We start from the raw sequence: 24,343 nt of genomic DNA, 5'->3' as shown, positions 1-24,343 counted from the left end.
CAAATTTCTTTTCATCATTTATACATATATTTTTAAGCCGGGAAGAGGCATTAACAACTTCAATAAGTTTCAAGGCAAGCAATACAAGCATGCGCAAATCATGCTGAGATCGTACGGCCCGATCTAACAGAAATATAAAATGTGCACTGCCGAGGGTCGAACGACGCGAACCATAGATGCATCTATTACCCCGCTCGCGAATCCTCCATGTGACACGGTCAACATAAAATAAACAAACACCCTACTCGCGAACCATATATGCGACGCAGGTACACATAGAATCACATGCTCAAACAGTCGATTAAGAATTTATCGGGGAACATTTATCCAAATAAAAGCCAATCCTCTTTTAATGATTTAAGAAAAGAAGTTTAATCCTTTTAGAAATTCATTTACCAATTCGATAGGATTTAAGCAATCAACTGTAAATAAGGTTACAGATATTCCAAGTATAGCATATTTTTGGGTCCTAGACTACCCGGACAATAGCATAATAGTAGCTACGCACGGACTCTCGTCACCTCCTGCGAACGTAGCCCCCACAAATAGGAACACATAACCAATTATTTAACCTATGGGGACAATTCCCTCTTACGAGGTTAGAAAGGAAACTCACCTCGCTCCAAAGCATACTTCCAATACCAAGAACAAGCTCAAACTCTCAATTTGGAGCCGAACGATCCAAAACTAAATAAACGAGGTAAGAACTAGTCAATACAAGCTCGCAAGATCGCATTCTAACTATTTAAGCAATTTCCCAACCTTAAACACAAGTTTCCTAAAATCCGATCCCGGCCCACATGCCCGGATTCCGAAATTTTTCGAAAAAGGTTGTTCTTTATAACCAATGGATCAAGAATATATGATTTCTACTCCATTCTATAACAAATTTTGTGGTTGAATTTTATTTTTAACAAAACCCTAGGTTTTATTCTATTCCCATGATTTTCACTAATTTTTATATGTGTTAATCTACCCAAAACTAAAGTATTGAACTAACAATATGTGGGATAACTTACCTCAAGATACTAGGTGGAAGTCTTCTCTCAAAAGCTCCCAAAATCACCCAAGAAATGAGTGAAAATGAGCAAGAATGGCCTAGAGCCCGAATAAATGAAGGCCACTGTCTTCTGCGATTTCCGCATATGCGGTCTTGGGCCGCACCTGCGACCACCGCTTCTGCGGAAGGAAGACCGCTTCTGCGGTCTGGGACGCTTCTGCGGACAGGCCCACCGCTTCTGCAATTCTGCTTCTGTGGATTTAGGGCCGCATCTGCGGCCTTGGGCTGCCTGGCCTTGGGCCGCTTCTGCGGTATCGCACCTGCGGTTTACCAGCCGCAGGAGCGGCAACAATCAGCAGCTTCAACCTTTTCCAAAAATTTCTTTTCGATCCGTTAACCACCCAGAATTCACCCGAGGCCCCCGGGACCCCAACCAATCATACAAACCAGTCCCAAAATATATTACGGACTTGCTCGAGGCCTCAAATCATATCAAACAACCCTATAACCACGAATCGGCCTCCAATACAAGCTTTATGAACATTAGAATTTCAAACTTCTACTTTCGATGTTTAAACCTATCAAATCATGTTCGATTGACCTCAAATTTTGCATGCAAGTCATATTTGCCATTACGGACCTACTCCAACTTTCGGAATCGGAATCCGATCCCGATATCAAAAAGTCAACTCTCAGTCAAACTTCTCAAAAACCTTAAAATTTCTATCTTTAGCCAAATGACTTCAAAATGACCTACGATCCTCCGAATTCACTTCCGATCGCGCTCCCAACTCTAGAATCGCCATACGGATCTACTCCCAAACTCGGATTCCCAAACGGACATCGATGACACCGAAATGCACTTTAACCCAAACTTATGAAATTTCCTCCAAAATGTTAACTTTCACAATAGGTGCCAAAATGCTCCCGGGTCATCCGAAACCCGATCCGGGCATACGTCCAAGTCCGAAATCATTATACGAACCTGCTGGAACCCTCGAAACCCGATTCCGAGGTCGTTTACTAAAAATTCCAATCTTAGCTAATTCCTTCAACTAGAAAGCTTCCGAAATAAGAATTCTCTTTCTAAATCAATTCCGAACTTCCCGACGTTCAATTCCGACCATGCGTGCAAGTCATAATACCTGAAATGAAGCTGTTCATGGCCCCAAACTATTGAACGACGTGCTAGAGCTCAAAACGATCGGTCGGGTCGTTACAAAAACTACGGAAGTCTAAATGCAACTCTACCCAGAATTTGGTGTCACAGCTTCACAGACGGTCTAAGAATACTACATACAAAGTCTGAAAGATAAATACATTGTTTCTTAAATGAGTAAAGGGAATAGGATAAAGGAAAATATAGGAGGTAACGTCAAGGCCCGCGGATGTCTGCAGGACCACCTCGTGTAGCCTGTGTGGGCTGAAGACAGCACCCTCATTGCGGTCCAAGCACTCCGGTATCAGTATTTGCACATAGTGTAGAGTGTAGTATCAGCACAACCGACCCCATGTGTTGGTAAGTGTCTTACCTAACCTCGGTGAAGTAGTGACGAGGCTAGGACCATACTACCAAATAAACCTGTGCAGTTATATAATATATAGCAGAAAGTAAAATATAAATATACAAGTAAAGATGGTGGGGGGGGGGGAACATGCTTCGGGGAATAACTGGTAACAACAGAATATCATGAGGATTACAAAGGAACCAAAATCCAACTATGTACAAAGATAAGGAAAACAAAGGCAGAATTCACTTTCATTTCACATCTTGTTGCAGGCGTACAACCCGCTCCCATTTCTCGTATCTCGTTGCAGGCGTGCAACCCGCTCCCATTTCATATATCTCACACGCCACCCGCTTCCATTTCATATATCTCGTAGCAGGCGTGCCACCCATTCCCATTTCATGTATCTCGTGGCAGGTGTTCCACCCGCTCCCATTTCATTTATCTTGTGACAGGCGTGCCACCCGTTCCCATTTCATGTATCTCGTGGCAGTCGTTCCACCCGCTCCCATTTCATTTATCTTGTGGCAGGCATGCCACCCGTTCCCATTTCATGTATCTCGTGGCAGGCGTGCCACCCGCTCCCATTTCATTTATCTTGTGGCAGGCGTGCCACCCGCTCCCATTTCATTTATCTTGTGACAGGCGTGCCACCCGCTCCCAGTTACAAATCAACAACACTCACAAAGAATCCCGGCAAGGGAACAAGAGCAAAATAACAACATCCCGGCAAGGGAACAATAATTTTTCAATAACATCCCGACAATGGAACAATAATATTTCTATAAAGGAACAACACTATCTCGGCAAAGGAATCGATAGTAAAAGTAAACACGTCTCGGCAAGGAAAAATCAACTATAACCAAACTTGTTCCAACATCAAACTACCTCAACTAGCACCAACACTCAATCATAAGTAATCTCCACGAGAATTATCATAATCCTTGCTCAACATATAGAATCAATAACTTAGGCATTCGTAGCATTTATTTAGAACACAACAATTTTACTTTAAGACTCACGGTCATGCTTGACACCAACGTATAGATACTCGTCACCATACTTATACGTCGTACTCAACAAATATCACATAGAAAATAGGACTCGACTCCTAATCTCTCAAGCTAAGGTTAGACCAAATATTTACCTCGCTTTGCAACCAATTCAAAATTCCAACAAGACTTTGCCTCGCGAATTCGTGCCCGAAATTCTCAGATCTAGTCATAAACAATTCTATTCAGTCAATAAAAATTATAGGAATTAATTCCATATGCAATTCTACATTTTTCATTAAAAACCCGAAATTGCACTAAAAATTCGCCCGTGGGGCCCAGGTCTCGGAATTCGACGAAAGTTGTGAAATATAAAACCTCATCCAACCCCGAGTCTAACCATACCAAAATTACTAAATTTCGCTATAATATTTCGACCCTCAAATCCTCAAATCTATCCGAGAGGGTTTTCTCTTCCAACTAAATTCACATATTTAATGCCAAAACTAGTAATTGATTCGGGTAATCTAACCAAAATTAAGTTAAGAACACTTACCCCGTTGTTTTCTCTGAAAATCTCCCGAAAATCACCACTCCACGAGCTCCAATTTGGGAAAAATGGAAAATGGGTCAGAACTTAACATTCTGTCCAGAAAATTTCGGGTATTGTTCACGGTACTGTTCATGGGTACTATTTACGGGTACTGTTCACATGCTATAAAAAAAATCAACAGCTATCCAAAGAGAAAATTCAGCAGCCTTTTTATATTCGTTAACCTTCCGAAATCCACCCGAGGCCCTCGAGACTTCAACAAAATACACCAACAAGTCCTAAAATATGATACGGACTTAGTCGAAACCTCAAATCGCATCAAATAATGCTAAAACCGTGAATCACACCCCAATTCAAGCCTAATGAAACTAAGAACATCCAACTTCTGTATTCGATGCAAAAACCTATCAAATCAAGTCCGATTGACTTCAAATTTTGCACATAAGTCATAAAATGACATAACGAAACTATGGAAATTTTCAGAAGTGGATTCCAACCCCGATATCAAAAAGTCAACTCTCGGTCAAACTTTTTCAAAAATCTTCTATTTTCCAAGTTTCGCCAAAATGCGCTGAATTGTCCTACGGACTTCCAAATCCAAATCTGAACATGCTCCTAAGTCCAAATCACCATACGAAACTATTGGAATCATCAAAATTCCATTCCGGGGTCTTTTTTTCAAAAGCCAAATCTCCGGTCAAACTTAAGAAATCTATAGCCTTAGATTTCTAGATTACGTTAAATGGCGATAATTTGATCTAGGGACCTCCAAATTCGATTTTGGGCATATGACCAAGTCCAAAATCACGATACGGAACTACCGGAATGGTCAAAACTTTTATCCATGTTCGTTTGCTCAAAATGTTGACCGAAGTCAACTCAGTTGAGTTTTTAAAGCTCTAGTTCACAATTTAATCCTTTTTTTTTTACATAAAAACCTTCCGAAAAATTATACGGATTGCACACGCAAGTTGAGGAATTATTGATAGCGCTTTTCAAGGTCTTAAAATATCGAGATAATTATTTAAATTAAAGATGACATTTTGGGTCATCACATTATATGTCTATGTCGAAAGTAATTATACTAATAGGACTCCTTAAGGATATCATGTATAATTCCTAACGTGTGGTATATGTCCTAAAACTAATAGGATTATAAGGCTAATGTCTAAAATTCCGGGTATGTCCTGTTATTATGCTTAATATTATAAGGTTATTTTTATACATCAATATTGTATTCATAATTTTATAATAAATATGGATAGATAGATAAATATAGATACATATAGATTAATTTATTAACTTTTATTTTCATAAAGACAAAAATTAGTTATCGTTGATTTCCTTTTCACCTTCTAATAAATTAAAAGGTACTGATCAAAAGCATCACGACCTTTTTGGATGAGCCAAAACCTAATTTGTAAGACGACAAAACATTTTAATAGAAAATTTTACGTTACAATCTTTTGCTAAGACCCAATAGTACTCCAATTTAGTCAACCAAAATACTAAAAAAAAAAATCTAACGTATTAGGTTTACATGCATGCTAATACGTAGTATTAAATGTCTATGCCCGAAAGTATACTAATAGAACTCCTATAGGTATTGTATTGGGAAAAAACTGAATTTACATTGTAGGTGACGTGACATGACACGTGGACTGGTCAAACGGTCAAAACACAATAAATAGCCAAGAGGCACGGGTGACAAAAGATAAGGGAAAAAGAAAGCAACATTGGTGCGGACCGTTACTAAAATAGGTACGAGTCTTGTACCTATCCAAGTCATCTAAAGACCGAAGATCGGAAGAAGTTGAAGATACGAATCTGATGACGTAAAAGAGTTTAAATATAACATAAAATATCAAATACTTTAGAATATTTGTTTTAAAAAGAAATGATTGTGTAACGTTTCTTTTAATGTCATTTATTGCTCATAATTGCCTCATTAAGACAAAGGCATTACATCTTCTCCTAGGATTAGCTATAAAAGGAGAAGAATTCACCATCTGTAAAGGGGGGGGGGAATACTATTAGAATCTTACTGAAATACAAAATTTTTATTGCTTTACCATCATTCATACAAATATTTTATTTTTGTCTCCTGATTATCAGTAACCCGAATTTCTTTTTAGCTTTGATCAAAGACTCAGATTTTTTGGTTAAACAAATTGGTTCCGTTACCGAAAAACTAATAATCTTTTCTTTTAAGCTATATCTTGTCCATTGTCGTCACCATGTCAAACAACAACACCGACAATAACAGTAATAACACATTGGGAAACCATGCAAATCAAATCCATCAAAATCAAGGTGACGTGGTTCCCTCCCCTCCAGATTCACCACGACAATCTCGTGAAGGCACTCTTGTTACTGAATCTCGTGCTGATCAACAAGAACAATCTGAACACTTTGAAGGAGTTACAACTGAAGCTTTACAAAAGCTAATTGATGCACAGGTCGGCAAAGCTCTTCAGGCACTTGTTAGTCGATTGCCTGCTGCACCACCCACACCAACTCCTAATAATAATACATTGGAGAATCCCCGTTCTGGTCTTGATAATTCTGGAAACGGAGCAACCCCCAGTGAACCACAGGAAGGGGGACCAGGTAATTCAAATAATTCATATTTGCAAAATTTAGTACTAACCTTGCAGAAACTGATTAAGGAACAAAATGAGCGTATTGAGCAAATCCCTGGAGTTCCGCCTGTAATAAAAGGAGTAGACATGGACAAATACTCACAACAACCATGGAAGCCAAGTGCTGCTCCCCTTCCAATTCCGAAAAAGTTCAAAATGCCTGACATCCCGAAATATGATGGTACTACAGACCCACGTGACCACGTGACTGCATTTACAACAGGCGTGAAAGGCAACGACTTGACCAAACAAGAAATTGAATCAGTACTGGTCAAGAAATTTGGAGAAACACTCACCAAGGGTGCATTAACCTGGTATTCTCTTTTATCTGAAAATTCTATTAATTCTTTTGCTGAGCTTGCAGATTCTTTTATTAAAGCACATTCGGGAGCACAAAAGGTTGAGAAAAGAATGGAAGATATTTTCAAAATCGAACAAGGGGATTCGGAGTTGCTTAGAAATTTTGTTGATAGATTCCAGCGTAAAAGAATGACTCTACCCCGTGTGCCTGACAGCTGGGCTGCAATAGCCTTTGCAAGTAATTTAAATGACAAAAGTTCTGAAGCCACGAGACGACTCAAAGAAAGCCTTCGAGAATTTCCTGCAACCACGTGGAATGATGTTTACAACAGGTATAGTATGAAGCTGCGAATTGAAGAAGATACCGTACCTAAGTTTCATCATAAAGAAAGGGGTGGTCCCCGAAGATCAGAAACCGAAAAAAGATCAGGTAAAAACAGGTACGATCCATATATGGGACATGCAGGAAAAGACCCACGGTCGAAACAAGATAGCCAGCAATATGATCAAAAATCGAGGAACAGCGACTCTGGTTCTTCTTCAAAATTCAGGAATGATCGGAATAGACAAGAATCACGAGATGATGACAGAAGTTTAAAGGCACGATTCGGCGGATATAATTTTAATGTCTCTACCTCCGAGCTCGTGGCTGTTTTAAGAAGCATGGGAGATAAGGTACGGTGGCCAAAAGAGATGCGGTCAAATCCAAATAGACGCAATCCAGATCATTGGTGCGAATTCCACAATGATCACGGGCACAAAACTTCAGAATGTAGATTCTTGCAGAGTGAAGTGGATCATCTATTGAAGCAAGGGTACCTCACTGAGTTATTTAGCGAGAAAGGAAAACAAGCTTATATGAAAAATAGGCAAGAGCCACCACAACCTACTTCACCTAAGAGGACAGTGAATGTGATAAGTGGGGGAGAAGATATTCACGGCATAACCTACACAGCCTCCAACAAGGTTTCTAAGGTAACAATTACACACGGAAAACGGTCTTCAAAAATTCATTTCTCGGGCTTGGGACCTCGGAATTCGATTCCGGGCATATGCCCAAGTCCCATATTTTCCTACGGACCCTCCGGGACCGTCAAATCACGGGTCCAGATCCGTTTACCCAAAACGTTGACCGAAGTCAACCTAAATTCATTTTAAAAGCAAAATTCATCATTTTTCATAGATTTTCACATAATTACTTTCCGGATACACGCCCAGACTGCGCACGCAAATCGAGGTGAGACAAAAAGAGATTTTTGAGGTCTCGGAACACAGAATCGACTTGTAAAACTATACTATTATTATATTCCTTGTTAAAGTGGATGATTTTGTGGTATTATTATCTATTTCTCCAAATATATGTAATATATATTTGGTTAGCCTGTTATTATTCGTTACTTTTTAATTATCTGAATTTCATTGATAGCTTGTTTTGTCATAATTTGACTTAAATTTCTCATTCCGCTAGTTGGTATGATTTTATACTCGTTATTTTCCTGAAAAAGGAGTTGAAATAACATTTTCTTATCGCAGAGGTTTAATTCTGGTGAAAGTGGAAAAGGGCACTTAGGGTTTGGCTTTTGTTTTGATCTCAAGCGGAAAAGGGCCAAGGAAGAATTGGTTTTAGTGAAAATAGCACGGACTGGTCAGTTTTTGGACTGTTAATAAAAAAATAGTCAGTTTTTGTAAAGTCAATGAAAATAGTTATTGTTTTGCTGAAACATGGAAAGTTCCAGCACAATATGCGGGATTATGGAGCTCCTGCATATAAACTTCCAGCATGTTATGTTGGAACTCCAGCACACGGAAAGTTCCAGCATAATATGCGGATTATGAAGCTCATGGAGCTCCAGCATATAAACTTCCAGCATATTATCATGGAACTCCAGCATGCGGAATGTTCCAGCATAATATACTGGATTATGGAGCTCCTACATATAAACATCCCGCGTATTATATTGGAACTCCAGCATATTATGAAATTCCAGCATATTATGCAGTAAGCTCATATGTAAAATATTTGAACTCCAGCATATTATGTAAGAATATTTCCGGATTTTTAAGGATGTCTTTGTTCAGATTTATTCTTTACATGAAAAAGCCACTAAATTTTCATTACTTTTAAAACTGTGGCTATTTTTGAATTACCAGTTGTGAATCTGGCTTTTTTTTTAATTTTTTCCCCCTTGGTTTTATGGTTAAATGGGTTGTGTTAGGGGTGTTCAAAACCTAACCGGAACCGAAAACTAAACCGCAAAAGTGGCTTAATGACTTATTGGTATTGGGTTATCGGTTTACCGGATGGGAAACAGATTGAAATTTTATTATTAAGGCTTATCGGTTTAAGGCGGATTATTCAATTTTCTTATCAGATAAACCGTTAACCCGTTAAGAATATATATATATATATATATATATATATATAAAAAATTAACGGCTTATCGGTTTTATCTCTAATTGTCAAACTTTGAAGCTTTTTTTTTTTTTTTTTTTTTTCTGTTGCACCATTTTCTTTATCTTTTTTTAGTGGCTGGCCTCGAGGGGAATGATTTATCCATCCAATTCTGTCGAGAGATCATACATTTCATCCAATGTGCTGCAGTTTGATTAAGTTAAAATCCATCGATGACTAACAAGCAGTGGCTTGTGTTTTACGACCATTGAAGTAACGGTAAAAATGGTGGGAATACATGCAAAGTAAACTGGCTTTTTGCTAGTATTTACTAGTAACAGTGTAATACGAAAGACCAAAATAGTCCTCTCTAATACATATTCAACTAGGCCTATAAATCGTCCGATCTTATCGGTGGCTAGTGAATTAATTAATACATTTAAAATCCAATAATCGATAAGCTGAACCGTTAAGAGTAAATAACCGCTCGATAAGCAGCCCTAGGCTGGGCTGGTTTTTCCTTCTTCTTTTTTGGAGGTTGACCTTAGAAAGAGAGGATTTTGTATTTTGGGGTTGTGGAAAACAGTTATCAGATCCTCGGATAAGCTAACGTTGTTGTTTATAAAGATACTGTTAATTTAACCTATATGTTTTTTTACCAATCATAATCATATTCACAATTAATGTTTATCGAGAAATTTACCTATATACCTAACACATGACCTGATCGGATACATATTTTTATATTATCAGTACATAGAAGTTAAAACTCTTCCTAAGTTAATTCAACGATAGCGTTAGGTACATTGCAGCATCGTTCACTAGTTTACTGTAGAAACAGTCTGTACAACGGACTAACATCATATGCATGAATCAAGGCAAATAAAATAGGAGCACTAGGAACATAACGCTGTAACATTTAGACACAATTCAGTTACCAGAAGCAACAGGAGAAGCATGTTTTAACACATTAGAGCTAACCGCATTTCCTTCTTCAATATTATTCTTCCACCCTTTGCTCCGTTCCAACTCCTTTGCGGTGTCATAAGAAGCATGTAGCCCAAAAAAGAAGTAATACACCAAAAGAAACCCGGTCCAGCCAGCAAATCTTATGAACGAATCTTTGTCTATTGAGCCTAGTAGGAAAATGTTAATGGCAATGGAGGCTGATGGCAACCAAGGCACAAGAGGCACACCCCATAGCTTTGGATTACGAGCTTGAGGAACAAATATGCTAATTCCCGCAGTTGCCATAAACCAAACAGGCAGAGTAATGCAGTATGCTATCCATCCATTCTCACTAAGTCCCCAATAAGCAGCCGTGGCAATTGAGGACCCGAGGATGAGCAATAGGCACACAATTAGCTTGTTGCGGTCTGCATTTGTTGTCACGCCGCTCGCATAGTAACGACGAACGAGGAGAGCGAGCGCCACGAGCATGAAAATGAAAAGTGTTGAGATCGAGAGAAGATTGGAGAGAATTTCGAGCTTCGTGAAGAAGGCAACGATCGCGGTACCACTCATCATGACGGCCGTGGCATTGACGGGCGTTCCTGTTTTTGCATCAACATAGGAAAACCACGGAGGCATCATGTGAGTCCGTGCAATGTGAGTGAGATAACGAGCCTGACCAACCGCGCCTACCAGCAAAACAGATGTCATTCCTTTCAACGCACCTGTAGTCAATGGCAAAGTCAGGAATTTTGCTAAGAGTATTCTACGTTTAATACTGTACATGTAATAAAATTAATATTTGAACGCAGCTGTAACTCTTCCCCTACCTGCAGCAACAATATATTGCGCCCAACTCCATCCCACAGCTTTGAACGCGATAGAAAACGGAGCCTTAGGATCAATGTTCTGATAAGGCTGCATAAGACAGAGTGTTATAGCCAATAAACAGTATATAGTTGTGGTAATCACCATAGAACCAACTAGGCCAATAGGGATATCTCGAGCCGGATCCTTAGTTTCCTCAGCCATAGTTGAAACAGCATCAAAACCAACATAAGCAAAGAACAAAACCGCAGAAGCCTTGAAAATACCACGCACGCCAAATGGCGTAAAGGGGGTGTAATTCTTGGTGTCAGACTTGATTAGGCCACAAACAATGATGAAAATGATCACGACGATGTGAATGATGGAGGCAACGTAGTTGAGACGAGAAGAGCCCTTTGTGCTGCGAATTGCAATGATGCAGATGATGAAGCAAACTCCAACTGCGATTGGATCAAGTTGGTTGTAACCCTTGGCTAAACCGTTTGCAGTGATGAGGAATTTGTCAGCCCTGAAATTTAATAGAGTTGCAAAATAAGAGGTCCAAGAACGAGCTACTGCAGCTCCACCAATCACGTATTCAAGGAGAATGTTGCCTGCAGCAATGAAGGCCACGAAGTCACCAAGCTCCACCCTCAAGTAGGCAAATGAACCACCTATATAAAATGAAAATTCCAGAACTTTAGTAAATATTCCTTAACAAAACATCCACATCAATATTGTTAAAGCCATAATTAAGTAAATAAAAGTGCGTTTTCACTAAATGTTTAGGCATTTAGATGAGATAGTTACACTAATTCAAAAGTGCGTAAAGTTGCTGCCACGTGACCAGGAGGTCACGGGTTCGAGATGTGTAAACAGCCTCTTGCAGAAATGCAGGGCAAGACTGCGTACAATAGACCCTTGTGGTTCGTCCCTTCTCCGGACCCCGCGCATAGCGGGAGTTTAGTGCACCGAGCTGCCTTTTTAGTTACACAATTCAAAAAATACTAATTTGCGTTAGTGATTAGACTTATTGCAAATTCAAGTGTCAAAGTATAAGCACTACTTATCACGGATATTCGATGGAGATTATCTGTCATGGGTCATTTCGTCTAGACGCAGATTATTAATCTGCGTGTTATCGCCTAATATTGTAATTAAAAAAATAGGGATACCGTGATTGTTCATGTAGTTATACAATTCTTAATCTGAGATTTTCAGTTAAAGAAACATTGCTTTAATTTCTTTTAGTTTAATCAGATTACAGATAGCCTATGCACAGAGAAGAGGGGATTGTAATAATACATCAAGACCCCTATATAAAAAAAGTTATTCACTATAAAAGCCAGGTTTTCCTCATAACCGATTTTTTAAGTTATATTTTACTTCTCTATAACAGCATTGTACGTATAATAGCAACAACCATATTTATAATTGAACGCTCTTTATAAAATTACCTTTCTATAACAGCCGTATAGAAGCTTTAAGATTACTAATAATAATTCTAAAACTATGCACAATCTTTTCCATTAAATAAAATTTCTATTGCATAAGATATAAGATTTGAAGATTTGCACATGATATCTTTTTCATTAGATAAATTTCAAAAAAAAATTAGATAGAAAATTTAACCGTTAAGCTCTTAGATTGTCTTTAAGGAAAAATTATTGGATACTGTTTTGCTGAAAATTTGGACACAAACCTTCGCCAATTCAAGCATTATAGAGAATGAAATCTACAAAACAAGTTATAATTACAAAGTTATTCTATCAATCTTGAAAAAATTTATTTTTCTAGGTAATTTTAAAACGTCTACCTTAGAATTTAAATCTTTATACGTTTAGTTATAAATTTATTAATACTGTATTAGCTTTCTTCAATATTTGACTTGTAAAATATGCATAGCTTTTGAGACTTTAAATTTGAATAATTTTCTTATATTTTATACTCCATGTAACATTAAAAAAAGAAAAATAATTGCTTTTTGGATAATTTTTATTTATAACAATCACAAAATATTTAAATATCAAATGTTGTTATAGGTGTATAACAACCATTCGCTATAAAAACCAAAAAAAAATCGGAACAAACAAGATTGTTACAGAGAGGGTTGACTGTGATTATAAGTTGCTGTGAACGATTGTCATAGTGATAAAATGTTTAAGGGTTTTATACAAGAGATAATTAAATGTGAAACCAGATTTTGCTGATCGAAATTCAATAGAGAAACATTTTACAATTAGTTCAAAATAATTTGGATGGCGGAAGAATTATAACTAGTTAGGAGTTGAACTATATGCTTTGAAAAAAGAACATCAAAAAAGACAAAAGAATGGACGTGATAGTGGGAGGAATATAAATGTGTAAACGGGTAAAAGAACTATAACCCACATGGCCACATCCATATATAACTGTTTTTTTATGACTAGAAAAATTTCAGAGGGTCTATGTTGCAAGATTCGACACTTGTTGAATAATGGATTCTTTTTTAATTCTTTTTTCACTTAAATATCATATTTTTATTTATGAAAAATTTTGAACTCATGGTATACATTTAACTCCCACATGACAAATCAATGTGTTATATTAACATTATCCGAAGAGATCTACTCCAAAATTCTATCTCATGCTTCCCATAGTAATAAAAAAAAATGGTGACTTTTTTTATTCCCATTTGTGTCATCCACTACCCGCATACCAAACTACGTAAAATAGCACGGGCTAGTCAGTTTTCAGATCGATCGTTCAAAAATAGCCAATATTTGCAAAATCATTGAAAAATAGTCATTATTTTGCTGCAAAATGGAAAGTTTCAGCATAATATACTGGAGATCGGTGCACCTGTGTATGAACTTCCAGCATATTATGATGGAACTCCAACACGCAAAAAGTTCCAGTATAATATAATCGGTGCTCCAATCTCCGGTATATTATGCTGGATCGGTATATTATAATGGAACTCCGGTATAATATACTGGAGTATTTTTTCGGATTTTGAACAATTTTCGTTCATTTTTTTTTTTACATGAAAAGTAACTAAATTTCGATTATTTTTAAAATTGTGGCTATTTTTAAATGACCACTTATAAATCTGGCTATTTTTTAATTTCTCCCCTTTAGTAGTCCCCCCAAAATATAAAAAGAATCAAGGAGAAAGATCCTAAAAGTCAAATAATGCAGCCGGAAATTATAATTCAAAGCCATTCGTCAATTTTTGACACTAATAATTATAAGACGTAAGTTGACCCCAAAAAAATGAAAGAAATGAAAGCTGACGTAGTTACGTTGGAGGGTTGTGTTTCCATTTTCCAACCTGGAATTTTGACTCTTCAACGCCGTACCATTGGTAACACTGCCATAAGCCAAGTGAGAGATCCAAATTCCTAGTTTGTAACCTTTGGGTTCACTACATTTTCAGTATTATATTGGAGATTCCCCCATAATTAAGTGTATTATGGAGTATTTTAAAAGTCCTTTAGTGGGTGTTGAAAAGAAAAAAAAATATAATATCTAAATGTAAAATCATCACAGATTTGAAAACAGTAAAAGGACACCTTATTAATCCATGCATTACTAATTCATGTATTATTAATACATTTTATTCAGCACTATTCTTATACACCCTATAAACGACCCCTAAAAGTAACAGGTGCTCAAGCAACCATTACCACAGCGTAGATCTGCCATTGGTAGAAAGAGATACTATAGGACCATGACTTTACACCAAAGTAGTAATATGCACAGTTGTATTCATTAATTAATTGAAATGGTTTTGTCATTCTTGAGAAAAATTGGAGAGGACTTCATTGATGAATTTGCAATAAACAGAAAATGTATGACGCTTCAGAATTTTCAGCCTAAATACAAATGACAACTATAAGTATCGTAAAAGATTTTATAACCAAACATAGCTACATGACAACATACACCTTATTTAAAGCCTTAGATACAAACAATACAATAATTAATACCAGCAACATGGTGGCAGGCACTTGGCAGTGACCGTGGGATTATTTAAGAGATGTAGACTTTTAATTTATTAAATATTACTTCTACTTTTTAGGATCCAGTTTTTTTAACTCGAAGTAAAATGTTCCATAAACTTCGGACATTATTTAAACACATAGTGCAAATCACTGGGCAATCAAGGCAAATGCATGTACGCTAGCTGTTGATTAGTATTTTCATTTTTAGAACGGTAAAAGATTCGTAGTCTTAACTTTTTTTCTTTTTTATAATTCCGTACCTGTCAAACGAAGAAGAAGAAGAAGAAACAAAGAAATACAGACACAAAAATGGAAGAAAAATAAATCATGTTATAGACGTATAATAATCCGCTTTCAAACAGTTGTCACTATCATTTTAAGTCCCCGTTAGTCCAACGGAGTACTTTTGCCTAATATTTTTTAATTTCCTTTCAACATATATAATAGTAATATAGGAAAACGTAAATTCATAAACTATTTCTATATTAAATTTTAAAAAGTAACTATATTTCGATTTATTTTTTACCTGCGTCTACTTTTCCATTGAGAAATGATTTTAAGAAAAGAGCTTAATCTATGTACACTTACACTATCAATGCACTATAAACAGTGGCGGAACTAGAAGCCTGAATGTTGGTTCGCCGAACTTATTGTATTTGTGTTAAAAAAATTATTAACTATGTTTAAATATTAAATTTAAAATTAGTAGAACTTAAAATTATTGTTCTAAAATTCAGAACTCATAAAATTAAAATTTTGTCTACGCCCGCGGATTATAAGTTAAATGATCTGTAGGAAATTAAAAGGAACATAAGATGGACAGAATAGTGTACTGATGATTACCTGCAACCGGAATTTCAACGGCAAATTCAGTGTAGCAGAAGACGGAGAGCAAGGCGGAGACACCGGAAACGGCATATGACAGAACTACAGCAGGGCCAGCGTCTTGGCTCGCTTCAAGCCCCGTCAGTACGAAGATTCCTGCACCAATCACGGCTCCCATCCCGAACCATATCAGGTCCCACCAATTCAGTGTCTTCTTCATTTCGTGCTGACTTCGTGACTTGGATTCTAGCTCCGCCTCATCTCCCGATCGTGTCAGTACCCGTTCTATTAACCTCGTCGGCGTTTCCCTCAGTGCGTTCGCGTAATTGCTCCAGCTCTTAAATGACTCCTCAGGTAGAAAATCATCTTTTGTGCAAAAACAATTTCTTCTCCTAATTCCTCCGCCTGATTCTGTAATTGCTTGATCACTTCCTGTCCCCATGCTTCACTTTCTGCTTATTCCGTATAGTAGTACATAAAAAGCTGATTATATTATAAGAGTGAATCGCAACATAGTAATAATATAGTAATTAAATGAAAAAAAAAATTCAATATGTGTCAGTTAGTATTAAACTTATGTTTGTTTTCTGAGAAAATTGAAAGGGAATAAAAAATAAAAAATAAAAAGATGTTGAATGAGTTGATTGTAGGGAGATCATCTGTTTCTCATTGATGGAGAAAACTTAAAATCTCTTTGAGTCAGGAGGAATTCAAGGAAACGCAACGTTGACTCCTGGTAATATTTTTAACTTCATAACTCATTAATTAAATAAAATAAAAGAAGAAAAATCTCAGATCCAAAAATATGAAATATAAAGATTAATGTGGAAAAAAAAAACAAATTTCTTTCACTGCTTGAAAATATTCAAAAAACATATAGGCCCGAATACTTGGAGAAAAGAAAATAGAAGAAAGAAAAAGAAGTTAAACCATAAACAGTACCTATTAGAAACGGATTTTGGTTAAAAGCTCCAAGAGAATTCACAGAGACACAGTAATATGCATGTACATAGACGAATAGTCGTGTATTATAGTCTATATATAAAGAGTTGCGTCGTGTGTGTGAACCAGATCTCCTTGATTTGTCGTCTCGCAAAAGATTCTGCTCCCCTTGCTATTTGACTGGGCACGAAATTTTAAAAAATGAAGACTTTCGGAATTTGTGATCCTAAATAAATTAAAAAGGGAGCTAGAGTATTCGTGTAGTTATAAAAGCTTCTCATTAAGGGTAGAATTGTAAGTTTAAGCTAAATTGTTTTCAAATTTAGAAAGGGATCATTTTTTTCGGAACGGATTAGAAAGAAAATAAGTCCACGTAAATTAAAACAGAATGAGTAATTAAAGAGCAACCAATAGTGTATGAATGATTTTCTTTTATGACTATATATAGTTGGGGGTGGGGGTGGGGGTGGGGGTAGGACTTAGGAGGGATGAGTGTGAAAGAGTTGTAAGATTGTTTTGTTCTTAATGTGATGGGACAAATTAAGATCTTGGACGAGTTTTGTTGCTTATTTAATCAATCAATAAGTTGTCAACTGGTGCTAATGTAAATATTGCAATTTGTATTGCAATAATGTAAAACATAAATCAATACGTAACTGATATATATAAAAAGAAAGGGAAAAAACAAAGACCATAGACATTATCCTAGAGTTAATTCCGGAATCCCTTGAGGTCAAATAAAAAAAGATCGACCCAATCAGTTGGAATTAAAACAGCATTGACTTCCAGGTTTGCGTCTTACATTCAGACGCAAGTTGCTAGTCTTTTCCTACTTATATTAAAAGATACTAGTACTAGAATTACCTTATCCAGTTCAGCTGTGTTGACTATTTAGTTTTTTTTTTTTTTTTTTTTTTTTTGTTTCACTCCATGTTTGGTACCCATTGGAGCCCGACTATATATCCGGATTCGCGCCGTATAGGGCCCCATTCGGGAGGAAGCGATCTCTACCAAGGATCTTTTCATACCCAGGGCTCGAACTCGAGACCTCTGATTAAGGGATGAACAATCTCATCCACTGCACCACATCCTTTGGTGGTGACTATTTAGTTTTCCTTTCCTGAACTATAATATAAAAAATTTCAAGAGTCTTTCATTCAAAGAATTTGAATTATTTCAATTATTAAAAAATTGGGCGATACTATACATCTATATTTATCTATCTATCTATATTATTATAAAAGTGGGAACCCTTTAACTAAAAAATTAAATGACTAACATACCCTTCTAAATAATCTAATTACCCTATTTATAAAATAAAAATAAAAAAAAAAAAGCCTGCCAGCGGCACCAACAAAGGTTCACACCCTTAATTTGGTTTCTAATCGGTGCTTCCTTTTCAGCAAAGAAGAGAAAAATTGTTGCTTAGATTTTCAAAATAGGAACAAAACCTTAATTACTGTTGCTTGCCTTTTTTCTCTGTATTTATTTTGGATGGGGTTGTCTTGAAAGCAAAACAGGGATTTACCTCATTATTTTTCTTATTCATTCTGGTATACTTTTGGTTAGATATTTTATCTACTGTTTTTCAGTTAAACTATTTATTTATTTTGAAAGGTAGAAATAATAAACATATTGTCCCGAGAAAACAAAAGAGGTGTATCTATAAAATGATGTCTATCCACATGATTGTACTGATATAAACAAAAACAAATTGTTGAATGCAACTTTTTATTTCATGCAGAAACTTTAAACTGGATTTGTATACATTTGCCATTTTCCTTAATTTCCTTTCACATCTTTTTTCATAAACAGCTCTTCGAGCATATCACATAAAAGAAAAAGGAGTAAATTTTATGGGTGGTCACTCAATTTTGTGTCCACTTGCGAGAAACTACTGAGTTTGTTGTTGTTGTTGTATGCAAAAAGTATTTTTCTTCTTTTTGTTACGTAAAAATTATTCAACTTTGTGTTCATTACCTAAAAGTCAATTTTCTTTCTTTTGTTACACAAAAATAGTTTACTTTGCTCTATTTATCACAAAAGTCACATTGACCAGATTTTATAATATTTTACTTTAAAAGTCTATTATGCTCTTGACATTATAAATTCTCTCATTTATGTAATACCTTATATATTATATACTATATAATATATTTTTATCTAAGTATTTTACTTAAAACTAAAATAACTTTAATTATTTATTTATTATTTTTATAATATATCTATACATTTAATTTTTTCATGGAACTCAATTTATTTAATCATATTTAAACATGAACATATTTTAAATATAAGAATGATAAAAAAATAGTTATTTTTTAATATTTATGTAAAATAATAACAAACAGATTTGTTTAATAAATGATAGTTTTTTTATAGTCAATAAAATTTAAAAACAGTTTCAAATATATTTGTATTTAAAATTAAAAATTTTAAAGATTTATCTGCTAATATTACTTATTTAAAAGTTTTAATATGGTGTGTCACTGTACTAAATGTACGTATTTTATTTTTTGGATTAATGAGTATGGCTTGACTGATAAATCAGTGAGCTTTGATTTTATGATTTTCATTAAAAATATATTATTAACTATGGTTAAGAGTATGAACTTGAGATTTGCTCACAGTAATGAGAAATTTAATAATGCTACTTATATATCTTTAAAACTAACGTTAAAAAAAATTAAATGTACGAATATATTATAAAAATAATATAAAAAATCAAGTTATTTTAATTATAAGTAAAATACCTGGGTAAAAGTATATTATATAGCATATATAGAAGGTATCACATAAATGAGATGATCTATAATGTCAATGGCATAATAGACTTATCAAATAAAAGTATTATAAAATCTGGCCAATGTGACTTTTGTGATAAATAGAGCAAAGTAAAATAATTTTTGTATAATAAAAGAAAAAAAAATTAACTTTTAGGTAATTAATACAAAGTTGAATGATTTTTACGTAACAAAAAAAGAAAAGAAAAGTGATTTTTGTGTAATGAACATAAAATTGAATAACCACCCATAAAATTTACTCGAAAAAGAAGTATACAAGAAAGTTCTACTCATGAATTTGGCGTAAGAAACCCCATTTACAACTTGTTTGGATGGTTGTTATCTATTGTATCATATCATATTGTTACTTTAAATACAATGTTTGTTTTGATTGTTACTTAAATTTTATTGTATTGTATCGTTAAAACCGTCATTACGTAACGATGAAATGTGCTACTTTATGTAACGACCGATTTGGTGTGGTCGCGACGTTTTCTTTTGTTTTTCTCTCAATCTCACCCTTCACTATTATTAAATAATTTTATTTTATCATTTACCCTACCTTTTTATATACCGTATCATAATTTTCTTTATAATATTACAAGTTTATTCATCATATTACTGGTGTGTGATACCATGAAACGACGCCAAAACGACACAATCCATCCAAACATTGTATTCGTCTAACGATACAGTACAATACGATATGATACGATACGATATATTATGAAACGATGTTTCCATCATCCAAACAAGCTGTTAGAGGATTATAATATGCTGGGTAGAAAATAGAGAAAGGGAGGAAGAAAAAGAAAACAAGAGAAATTACAAGGGATAAAGTATTGATGATGGAAAAGAGGTTTGGGAAGCTGTTGAAGAAATATGTGCTGCCGGAAATCGTCTATTTTCTACTCAACTCTCATCTCCTTCTTTGTAATACACAAATATGGAAAAAATAGTCAAAATTCGATACTTTTATGCTAAATACAAATATGTTGATAGAATTGTTACAAAGAAATCAAAATAAGAGTCGTAAATATAATAGTGTATACCTCAAGAAAAATTAGTATTAAAAAGTCAAATATAGAGAGAGGTTTTGAAATTATCCCTATGAAAATATTACCATTTTTTTAGAAGCCGACAACCAGGAGAAGATTAAGAATTTAAGCAACCATGAAAATGGGCTTCAAATAGGTAAGTATTTTTTAGAAGTTAGAACTACGAACTTATGTTTTCTGAATTTTTTGACATAATTACTATTTTCATCATCCTTTGCAGCACACCAAGAAATATTTTATTACTACTGACTTGATCTTTTGGTACACTTGACCACTACATATCTGATATCACTTAATAATGTTACTGTCATCATGTACACCATGTACTCTATATGTAAAGGGTATTGTTTCATGGCATTGATCAAGAAATCTTATGCATATTTATAAGTTCAAACATATATACTCAATTTTGGCCTCGATAAATAAGTCTTCACACGACAATTCACATTGATCATTATCAGAACTTAAAATTTTTTCTTTCATGTATAATATTTATTCTAATTATTATTTTTATAATATTGTGTATACTACATAACTCTAAATACATGTGCAACGCACGTACGACGAAACTAGTTATTAGAAAAGCCCCAAAAAATGAAACAAATAACTGAACGAAAAATTGTGTTTAGTTATTTACTTTATCTTTATTTAATTTTTCAGCACCGAGCACCTTTGGATGAAGTAATAATAAGATAAAACTAAATAACACCGATTTATAATAGGCGGAATACCTAAAAAACCTCCCTAAACTTGATATGAATTATTAGTTATATCCCTAAACTATTCGGAGTCTTAATTATCCCCTGAACTTGGCCTTTTGAGAGTCATTACCTCCCTGAATGCTGATATGGCAAGTGTGGGTGCACTCTCTTTTTAGCGCGTGGGAGTGAAGAAAAATTAAAAAATCAGCTTACAAGTAGGTTATTTTTTAGCTTTTAATTGCATGTGGTCATATATAATAATTCAGTTGTTACAAGTATGTATTTTTTCTTATTTCATCTTGACATATAATGTAGATTTTACTATAACTTTACTCTAACTTTTATTCTTTTTAATTTCTTCTATAGATATAATGTATATTTGTTCTCACTGCATATTTTCTTCTTTTGGGCCAAATTTGTAAAAATTTGGTTGGAACTCCAACATTTTAGCCAAATAGAAAACTTTTAGCAAAAATAATGGAGTACTAATTGTGTATTTTCAGTTATTTATTTTCTTTAGATATAATATCTATTTATTTTAATTTTATTTTCGAATCAAATCAGTAAAAACAATGACTACAACTCATTATTTTTTACCAAATAAAAAGGTATAGCCAAAATAATAAATTTGCAATTGTACACTCTTTTTATATCTTCTGTTGATGCAATGACTATTTATTTTAACTGTGTATTTTTATATTCCTGTAATATCTGTAAAAAAAATTAGAGCTCCATAATTTAGAGCTATAAAAAAATTATAGCCAAAATATTAAAAATCAAACTATATATTTTTATATCATTTTAGATGCCTTGACTAATCAATTCAACTGTATAAATCTTTATTTTCAAGTCAAATTCAAAAACAATAATTAAAACTTTATTATTTTTAGCCAAATAAAAAAATTAGCCTAAATAATGTAGTTCTTACTAAGTTTTATTATAAATATTATAAGAAAAAGATTACCTAAAAAAGTAACACACTTAAAAAGGTATAAAATATATTATTTTATTTTTCAAAAAAGCCACATGAACAGGAAAATTCATGTGGCAGACAAGTGCATGTCACTTTCCTAGGATGAGATCGTCCAAGGAGTAACAACTATCGAATAACCAAGTATAAAGGAGTAATTAATATCACGAGTAGTTTAAGGATGTAATCAATAATACGTGTCAAATTTAAGAGGATTTTAAGGTATTTTGCCATTTATAAAATGATCCAAAGAATCGAAAGAAGTGAAATCTTAAAGAATTAAATAATCATATTATAGAGAGCACAAGAAATATTACAGTCTAAGCTAATAAAACCACCTCCTAACTCTCTTCTCTAGATCAAGCCATTACTTTGAAATAAGGTATCTTGCCTTAGTTACAGGAAACAATTCAATCCACATAGTAAGGTAAAAAAAAAAAATGGATACAGAAATTACAGCTACTTTACCTTAACCTAAAACCAAGGGCCGATTGTATCTATACTCAATTTTGGCGTTACAATTGAACCTATGCCTATTTTGCAAAAAAAATTACAAGCTTACCCACTTTACGATTAACTTCAGACTTATCGGGTCTGAAGTTAAAAAAAATAGTCTGAAGTGAAAAAATAGCATTTCAGATGTACTTAAGGCCAAATAGGTCTGAAGTGCAACCAATGGTAATCATGCACTTAAAGTCAATAAGTCTGAAGTAAAAAATTATACTTCAGAATCTGGGCAATTTGCACTTAAGTTCAGATGCATTTAAGGACAAAAGATATGAAGTGCAACCACTATTTTCATGCACTTAAGGCCAAAAGGACGGAAGTGCAACCAACGCTTTCATGCACTTAAATCCAAATAGGCTTGAACTGCAAATTGCCCAGAAACAAAAATTTGTTCTTTGAATTTTAAAAATTCAATATACGAATTAATACCTAAATCTACTCCAAATAAGCTCAAATTTGAAACATAACCTCCAAATATCATCAAGAACAAACCTCAATCATCAATTTGTCAAAACAACAATAAATTTAACGAACCTATTTTGCAATTAAGAAAAAGAAAAAGAAGAAGAAGAAACCCTAAGCAATAGTAAAAAATAAAGCGCCACAACAACTCACCATTGTAAAACATTATAAACAACCTTAAAATATGTTTACAAACATCATATAAAATTATTGTTGCCCGAAGAAGTTGTTTAAACAGTGGATATAAGTTATAAAAAAAAAAGTGAGTACAAGTTAAATGGGGGCAACCAAATAGGGAGCCCCGTGCAATTTTTACAAAACATTGAGACCAAAGAGTCCTAAACCAAATCCCTTTGCTACCTTTGGGCCAATGATGCAAAACGATGGGGGGTTTTACATCTATACTCGGTTTTGGGATCACAGTTGAAGCTATACTCACTTTGAAAAAAAAATTACAAACTTACCCATTTTAGGATCAACTTTAAACTTATCGGGTCCGAAGTTAAAAAAAATAGTCTGAAGTGCAATGCACTTAAGGCAAATTAAGTCTAAAGGTACAAAAATTGCACTTAAGATGCACTTATGGCCCAATAGGTCTAAAGTGCAATAAATATTTTCATTCACTTAAGGTAAGAGAAGTACGAAGTGAAAAAAAATTGCACTTTAGATGCACTTAAGGCCAAATAGGACTGAAATGCAACCAATGGTTTCATGCACTTAAGGCCAAAAAGTCTGAAATGAAAAATTGCACTCCATATTCACTTAAGGCCAAATAGCTTTGAAATGCAACTAATGATTTCATGCACGCAAGGCCAAAAAGTTTGAAGTGAAAAATTGCACTTAAGATGCACTTTAAGGCAAATAGGTATGAAGTGCAGCCAATGGCTTCATGCACTTAAGGCCAAAAAGTCTGAAGTGAAAAAAAAATGCAATTCAAATGTACTTAAGGTCAAATAGGTCTGAA

General features: G+C 34.5%; 1 protein-coding gene across 1 annotated transcript; it reads right to left on the bottom strand.

Moving 5' to 3' along the window:
• Positions 1-10,193: 10,193 nt before the first annotated feature.
• Positions 10,194-16,965, bottom strand: LOC104217533 (cationic amino acid transporter 1-like). The gene is made up of 4 exons (XM_009767808.2): positions 16,899-16,965; positions 15,975-16,408; positions 11,169-11,819; positions 10,194-11,063 (listed from the first exon to the last, which is right to left on the bottom strand). Exons 2-4 carry the CDS (start codon positions 16,396-16,398, stop codon positions 10,318-10,320), a joined length of 1,821 nt encoding a protein of 606 aa, XP_009766110.1. The 5' UTR covers positions 16,399-16,408; positions 16,899-16,965; the 3' UTR covers positions 10,194-10,317.
• Between the last annotated feature and the right edge of the window lie 7,378 nt (positions 16,966-24,343).

This window comes from Nicotiana sylvestris, chromosome 2 (assembly GCF_000393655.2).
Source record: "Nicotiana sylvestris chromosome 2, ASM39365v2, whole genome shotgun sequence".
Lineage (NCBI taxonomy): Eukaryota > Viridiplantae > Streptophyta > Magnoliopsida > Solanales > Solanaceae > Nicotiana > Nicotiana sylvestris.
This window is presented reverse-complemented; position numbering and strand designations above follow the sequence as displayed.